Source organism: Cydia fagiglandana, chromosome 6, assembly GCF_963556715.1.
Source record: "Cydia fagiglandana chromosome 6, ilCydFagi1.1, whole genome shotgun sequence".
Classification (NCBI taxonomy): Eukaryota; Metazoa; Arthropoda; class Insecta; order Lepidoptera; family Tortricidae; genus Cydia; species Cydia fagiglandana.
This window is the reverse complement of record NC_085937.1, coordinates 9,435,238-9,443,569: the sequence shown is the minus strand read 5'-3', so window position 1 is coordinate 9,443,569 and position 8,332 is coordinate 9,435,238. Positions and strand designations below refer to the sequence as shown.

Genomic DNA, 8,332 nt, shown 5'->3' with positions numbered 1-8,332 from the left:
GAATAAGAGAATAAGGAAATGACAAAATTGACAAAAATCTTAAAATTTAATGTCATTACCAATTCTTATAAAAACGATCGACGTTTAAAAGCAAGGCTCAAACATTTGATGACTATCGAATTTTTCTATTTATTATGATTTCAAAAATCAAAACACAAATCATACAACTATTTAAAAATTCATACAAATTTTTATAATACTCACTGACTGAATTAAATAGAAATAAAATAGAAAGAAAAATACAAGTACGAACTGTCAGAATAAAACGTCAAAGACTGAACGACTGGACAATGTGCTAAAATTTGTTTTTGTGCGGCGTTCAATAAAATTGTTTTCATTTTGATTCTTGACGTCCTACACCTGTAGTTTGTTTAAGCAAATTAAGAGTAACTTTGTTAAAAAGTTGTATGAAAAATTTATTGTTTAAGTATAAACATTTGTCCTGCTAGGTTATAACCAGTTACCGTATAATGGAGAACAGTAATAAGATTGTGGCACCACACCTCAATGCCGAAGTATACAGGACAGATACGACTGGAAATGAAGCACCGTCTTACCTAGACTACATTAAGCTTCATCCAGGTGAATATTAATTGTAATCTTCTCTTATTGGAAAATCTATAAACACAATAGCATAAAAAGTTTATTGCTGGGAAAACAAATAAAAATATTTTATTTTATCAGATGGCAGTGTTCTTGTCGGTTGTTCAGAGCTGACAGGACGATATTGGATTGGGGGTGCTGCCATCTTCAAGAATATTGCCGAAGCCAGGGAAATAAACTCTAAATCCATGAGAAGTATTCAATTGGACTCTGGTACGGCTGATGGATGCTTTATAGGAAAATCCTCAAAGGTAACATAACTTAGGACTGACTCTAAGCCAATGGCTTGGTACATTTTGATAATTTTAATAAAATAAGTTGGAGTAATTTTTAAAAAAATTAAGATTTATTTACTAAAAATATAATCAATTATCTTGGTCTGACTCTACACAAGTTTATTTTGTTAAAAAGTGTTTCATGGTAGCTTTATATGGATTTGCATGCACATTACTGACCCTAACACTTCACAGGGTTTGTTGAGCTCTATGTTATGTATGAGTTTTGCATATTAGTGTTTCTTTTTAAATAGCAGTATGGTAGGGTAATTGTGTCTGTTTGCCGTCCAGTGCCTGTTTCCGTCCACTTGGCGGAGTTGCTACAAAGAATTGCGGAAAATTTGAATATAAACAAGCCTTCTCACACATGTTTGGATTTGTTGCAATCCATAATGTCTAAGCAATATTTTTACCAAAATAAAAGTGTTATTTGACAAATAGCGGCTTAAATAAAAATTATGTAAGTGGCGGCATTGCACCCAGAGCTTGAAAACGCAATTTTGCAAGAAAAAAAAAGTGTTAGCGGCAAATGTTCACGGTAAGTTTATTAATTAATTTAGCTAGTTTAAGTTACGTTATTGGCACATACTGCAACTTAAAAGTATAATAAACGCAATTTTAAGTGTTTTTTATAGTTTTTTCATAATAATCTTCGATAAATTTAGTGGACGAGTACTGACATACTAATTTTGAAAAATATTTAGTTTCCGACCACACGGACGGTAACTGGAACAGCTAGGTGAGTATTTGTTATGGTCGTTTTACTTCAAAAGACTTATAAACTACTAAATATTTTCTCTTAAAATGATGTTTCTTGCTTATAAGATTATACATTTTAGTTTTCGTCCACGATTTTGTCACTGTTGCTTGATTAAAATCATATTTAAAATACGTGGTCGAAAACTAAAAATAGCTTTAAATATTGTTTCAGTTTCCGTCCATGTACTATGAGTGGTGTAGGCGAGATTTATTATTACATGATTACAGAGGGCGAAAATAGCAATTCGTGGATGAGTTTCGATTTTGTTCGACGAAATGAAAGAATTGAACTGAGTCCGACAATGAGACGATTCCACGAATTGCTATTCCCACCGGAGCATATAGTGCTTTGCTCCAAATATGCGAGGAAATAAGTTAAAATAGGCAATTAATTATTTAAGCATCAAGCATTACTCGAATCTTAATATAAAAAATGTCAAATACTTTCGATTTTCCCTCCTTAATATTAAAAAAATAAATAAAGCAATTTTAAGAACGCGTATCCAGACTAGTCAATTTTTTGCCAATCTGATTAAATTGCCCGATCGAATCAGGACGTGCGGACGCAAACGACAATTTGGCTCGCCGAATTCAACCGCCGATAATGCCCGATATTACCGATAAAATGAGATGCAAGAATACTATATAATTTGTGATGCCAGTATTTTCGTTCTGGGGTATTTTTTCAATTTAGAGGGCTCTAATATTACCATAAATCTAAAATTGGTGATTATATTGGAGATTGACGCCAATTTCATTCCTGATCAAATAGGTCGATTTTATCATCCCGTCTGGATACCGCTTGTTTCGCAAACCAGTTAACCTTAAGCCCGCTCCACACTCTTGCGCGAATCGCGGCGCGAAGCCGCGAACGCAAGCGTGGAGTCGAGATCAAGGCCTGTTCACTTCCTAAGAAAGTTATGTCCCCAAATTATTGCGCATGTGTGCGACAAAGCTTCTATGTGTGCGTTGGCCTCCGAGAAAAAGTTGCGAGTAATAAAAATAAAAACATTTTTCTACAGCAACATTGCTCCCAACTCTGATTTAAATTATCACGAATTTTATACATAATTAATCATAAAACGGGACTTAAAACGCTTAAAACTTAATTACACGCGATTAAGTTTTATAATGAATATTTGCTTCCAACTGTCTTTATCAATATTCATAAAATATATGGAGGGTAGGTACGTCTACCCACCATAATAAAAAAATATATTTGTCAATGACTCTGTCCAACTGCTGTGGTTAAAGTTCATAACGAAAATTTTATTTATTAAATATTTAAATAATAAATACAACGTAGCGGTACAACCACTTAAGACTGTAAGTCTGTACCTACATAGATTACAGCAATGCACATAGAAAATGTGCTAAATGCGGAGCAACGGCTGTTGAAGCAGCCAGAGTGAAATTTATACAGCTTTAGTGGGTTCAGAAGGAACCGAGTCATAACGCATCTGGAAAGCGTATTAATTAAACGTGAAGAAATGTATGAATGAATACAAGTTAGAAATCTGTGTAAAATGCCGTGTAAGTGTAGTGTATCTGTGTGTAAAGTGTAATAGGTAGGCCTGCCTAATGTTATTTGTATAATACTGAAAACTTTGTGAATGCGCTTTATTAATGTCTATTTTTATTAAGTTGTCAGGGTTTAATTTTCAGTGTATATTTCTATATGTAAAACATGATACAATGTTATAAACATAAATATGCCTTTTATTTAAATCAATAGATAATACCACAAACAAGGGGTAATATTTGCATCTTTCATATATTTCGTGATATGAAGATAACAAATATGTTTATCAACATAATTACTATATACCTATAATACCAATACCCGCCAGGCTAAACCGGTTGTCAACTTTAGTTCCATTGGTACACATCGAGGGCGCCAGTAGTATAAACGTATAAACGGTTGGGGACATTTTTTTGTATGGAGTTACCGTTCTTCTCCTAGTGAGTATTATATTCTTTGGTCGAGATCACAGATCTGTGAAATCGACTCCACACTCGCATTCGTGGCTTCGCACCGCAACTCGCGCACGAGTGTGGAGCGGGCTTTAAAATAATTGAAATGTCTATGATTATTAAGCAGTATTTACACGATGTTACAAAATAGTCCTGCAAGAACGAGACATATAAAAATAAAAATTAACTGTAACTGTGTTTCTCGTGTTTATATTTCTATGTACAATAAAGTAAATACATACATACATACATACATATTATAATTGTCTCCCTATCTCGCTCTATATCCTACAGCATGAACTGATAGCTGTACCAGGCCGTGTGGATGCTGGTTTAATAAGTATCTGTTTTTCGCTCTTACTTAAGCCCCGCATTCACACTCCTACCTTGTAGGCCGCCTCGTAGTCCGCCTCGTTGGGTAGGATTGTGTATGGGGGTTGCAAACTACGAGCCGTCCTACCGTTTAGCCGTTTGTAGGACGGTAGGAGTGTGAATGTGTGGCTTTATAAAACTGCGTCCTTAAAAGCCATCTCTTTCTCGCTCTCACTCATGGGAGCGGTTGTCTATTACACGGCTTTAATGGACGTACATACGGCGGATCACCTTACACACGATCGAACGTGCGCCGGACCGCAAAGTCGCGGTCCGGGCGTCTGTAAGGCCAAGCGCGTACCACGATTTTAATTTTTGCGACACGATTATAGAATCGCGCTGTAATTTATCGCAGAAAATTCACTGCGCGCACTGCGATGAAAAGTCGACGATTTGTTCATTCTCGACATGGATTTCGTACCAGTCGCTTGTCGTGAAACAATATGCAATCGCTGTATGACTTTGAGTATTTATACCACAAAGGTGATCTCCTTTTATTTCTATAATTAAACGGTCAACATCTAGCGTCTCATCTTGGGACTCCATTGGAGGAGCAGGTTCCGATATGTTGACTCTTGGAGAGCGAAATGCCGACTGAGGTCCGGGTGCGATTTTATTATCGCAGTGCGCGCGGGGCCATACAACTCCGTATGCTGCAATTCACTTTGTGACAATCACGTCGCGAGCAGTCGCGGAAAAATGTGACAAATCACAATTTTAAAATCGCTGCGATTTTTTTGTCGCATATGCGCGCACTGCCGTTTATATGACATACGTTACATTTCTGCGACTAAATTATCGCGCGACAAAAAGTCGTGGTGCGCGCTTGGCCTAATATTTTACATATGATTTATCATAGATTCTTTATAAGGCACCATCATACACGACACGAGCTGTTTTTCTAAAGAATTTCAGTGCCTAAATCTCTATGGGCAATTAATTAATTCAGAATGAACTCCCTCACGACTATGACCATACATAGAGATCTTTTCCTACAAAAAAATAAATTATTGAATGACCACGTATATTCAGACTCTGAATTTCTCAAATAATATAATATAAATAATATTATCTAAAGTTGATAAATAGATTGTATTAGGTTGTTAGTAATTTAAGAAAAACAAGTTAAATATCTGTTATTAATAAAATAAAAGTGGGTAGGTATTATAATTATAACTGGTGTTTATCTTAATAATGCATCTGCATTAGTTTTTCCTATACATAAATTAACACAAGAAAAGAAATAACTATCATACATTTAAGTGGGTATTTCATGATAAATTTTATTGTCCAGCTACTCTGGCAGCTCCGATAAGTTGATGAAAACTAACGCAATGACCCTATATACAACAAAACTAAGCCGGTACTAGTAACGTACATAGCTTAAAAATAAATGAATCCTTATTATATTGATATTATATATTATAAATGCGAATGTAACACTGTTTGTCGGTCTACTGAGGAAGGAAATATATATAAATATTTATCACGAAAATAACCATTCTACGCGGTCGAAGTCGCGGGCAGAAGCTAGTAACTAACTAAGAATTATCTATATAACATAAAAACAAAAAATAAAGATAGGTATAATTGATGTTCAATGCAATAATGCACCCTACAGTACTTTTTCATACAGTGGACGAAAACTGACTCATACGTGGACGAAAAGTAGCTCACAGGCGGACGGAAACTGAAATAACCCTACTTTTTCAAAATATATTTTTTATAAAATAAACCGTAAATATTATTTAAGGTCACGTAATATTAACCTAAAATAGACAATATGAGCAATACAAACAAATATAGCACATTTAAGTAAGACTACTTAAATATTTTTTTTTAGCATTTCAAAGTAGGCATCTCCTATAATTGGACGGTATCTGACACAATTACCCTATACAATATTTTTTAAACTAGTGATTAAAATTTACTATATTACTATAATATGACCCTTTCATGCACACTCCTATTAACAATGGAAGGTAATAAGAGTATCTTTATTATTTACAGGTTTTAATATGTGAGGACAGTGGTGCAATTGGCATTTGGAGCATAAATGAGGATGATGCATGGAAGCAATGGAAGGAGGAGATGACAGTTTCAGAGCATGACAATGGGGTGATGGCATTAGACTGCCTTGAGCCAGAGAAACAGTATGTGACAGCCGGTGCCGATGGCCATATTAAGGTAATCTTATTTCTCTGTTAAACTAATTCTATATTCTAAACATGCTCTTTTTGACTTGGTAATCTCTTGATGCATCGTAGAGTGGTCTAAGGATTACTTAATTGAATCAAAAATGATCTTTTTCTAAAAAGCACCTGTCATTGCCATCTGTTATTTAAACCTGGAAATTACACCTTAGCCCCAGAAACTAAGGATTTATTAACTATAGTCAAGTTTTCTTACTCTAACATTCCTACCGATTATTCTAAACGTTATGTAATCAAAACACAAACCAGGCTGTTTTAATTGGAGTTTCCCATGCATCTGCCTCAGTGGTTAGATGAAACAACACAAAACAAACATTTATATATTTTATTATTGCTACAAGGGAAGCATTTAGAATATGGACCCATTTTTTCCAGGTGTGGGATCTGACTGACATGATCTGCATTAGGAACTACAGTTTAGCACACTGTGCCGCGGTGTCTGGTGTCTCAGTGAGACCCAACACCACTACAAGCTTTGCATCTGGATCTTTAGACATGTACGTCACACTGTGGGATGATAATATAGATAAACCAATTATAGGTAAGAATTTAATATCAAAAAAATGTTATCCATTCAGTTTATGTTTTCTAAGTTACTAATTGTTTCAACTAATAGAAGTTAGTAAATTAAACTACATAATCAATGATTATAGATTACATACCATGTACTCCTGTAGGTAAAATTGGTAACCTGATATATATATTTTTATTTATATATCCTGAAGTTCTATGAACATCCAAGAGGCCCACAGTGGCATAAGATGCACATGAAAGGAATAATTGATTTATCATGCATCATGATTGTTTGCAGCCTTTACCTAGGCTTAGAAGAGCACTGTAGATCATAGCTTCCATTCTTTTCCCTTTAAATAATACATATCAATTAAAATCAAATTCTAGTTATTTTGTTTTTCAGACTTAGTTAAGAATGACTGTGGGATCCGTTGCCTACAATGGATAGATGAAAACCAGTTAGTGTATGGAGATGAGGCTGGAGTGCTCCGAGTGATGGATGTGAGACATCCTGTGAATGTGGCCACGCTGTGTGACTTCCCCGCACCGGTGCATAAAGTTGCTGTCCATCCAGAGTAAGTTGATTTTTTTTTTATGTTTTTATGACATTATGACTATTTATGACAGGTATCGAAACATCAATCAGTTTCCTACGGAGGCATCAATGCCTTACTTCTCAATCCAATCTTTTCGAGCGATGGCGCCATACCTTCAATCTACTTTCGAGTAGATGGCGTTAATATTAATATTTAACAAGTTAACACATATCAGTGATAGAATAATGATCAAAGTCAAATGGCGTTCTAACTGTTTTAATCTTCTGTTAAGATGGCAGTAAATGTACTGTTGCTACATAATTTACCATGACAGTAACTCTCTATTTCAAATTCTCTTTGGTGTATGGTTAAAGCTATTTTGATGGCATGCTTCTTTCTCAAAATTTCTATTAGGTTCTGCCCATACTTGTTTGTTTCGCATTGACATCCACTAGATGTTATTCCTACCGTCTGCCATTATTTGAAATTTTTCTCTCTTTTTTCAGTCATGGAAAAATAGCAGTGTCCTGTGACAATAAAATAGTTTCCGTGTGCGACAAAGTGGCAGACAGCATGTCGAAAGTACTGTACCACGACCGTCACTTGCACAGTAACTACGTGCGAGGTGTGGCGTGGGACAACAGTGACCGCAACACTCTGCACTCCTCGGCTTGGGACGGACTCATCAGAACTCATAATGTTTCGTGAATGTTTGTGGTACACATTTTAAATACATTTTGATTTTCCCACCAACCAGACTTACGTAGTTTTATGTTTTCTCACCAAAGCTCTTTGTTGAAATGAGTCGAGATTAATGACTTGTTACAATATAATCGGTTGTAGTTTTGGCAAGAATCATTTGGATTTGGCAGATGAAAAATGTTATCTTTATTACTTTCCATTTTAATATCACTATGACACTATGCCTGTGATTATTGTCGCAGTTTGCATCCAGCAGCTTTCGGGGACCATTATATCCTGCCATGCGAGGTGCTTCCCTGATGGTGTGGGTAAAGAAATATAGATTACGCAGAAGACTCACGTAACGGGCCTTTATCGTAGGATTGCACGGTGAAGTGGCAACATG

General features: G+C 35.5%; 1 protein-coding gene across 1 annotated transcript; it reads left to right on the top strand.

Annotated features, from left to right (window-relative positions):
- Positions 1-278: 278 nt before the first annotated feature.
- LOC134665127 (methylosome protein WDR77-like) lies at positions 279-8,001 on the top strand. The gene is made up of 6 exons (XM_063521957.1): positions 279-582; positions 685-854; positions 5,994-6,170; positions 6,572-6,737; positions 7,113-7,284; positions 7,752-8,001. Exons 1-6 carry the CDS (start codon positions 471-473, stop codon positions 7,951-7,953), a joined length of 999 nt encoding a protein of 332 aa, XP_063378027.1. The 5' UTR covers positions 279-470; the 3' UTR covers positions 7,954-8,001.
- Positions 8,002-8,332: the final 331 nt, after the last annotated feature.

Excerpts from the sequence above, each read along its gene's own strand:
- LOC134665127 (XM_063521957.1), top strand. The coding sequence starts at position 471 with ATGGAGAACAGTAATAAGATTGTGGCACCACACCTCAATGCCGAAGTA. Across the intron at positions 6,738-7,112 it reads TATAGATAAACCAATTATAG|ACTTAGTTAAGAATGACTGT; the intron begins GTAAGAATTTAA and ends TTTGTTTTTCAG. Across the intron at positions 7,285-7,751 it reads AAAGTTGCTGTCCATCCAGA|TCATGGAAAAATAGCAGTGT; the intron begins GTAAGTTGATTT and ends CTCTTTTTTCAG.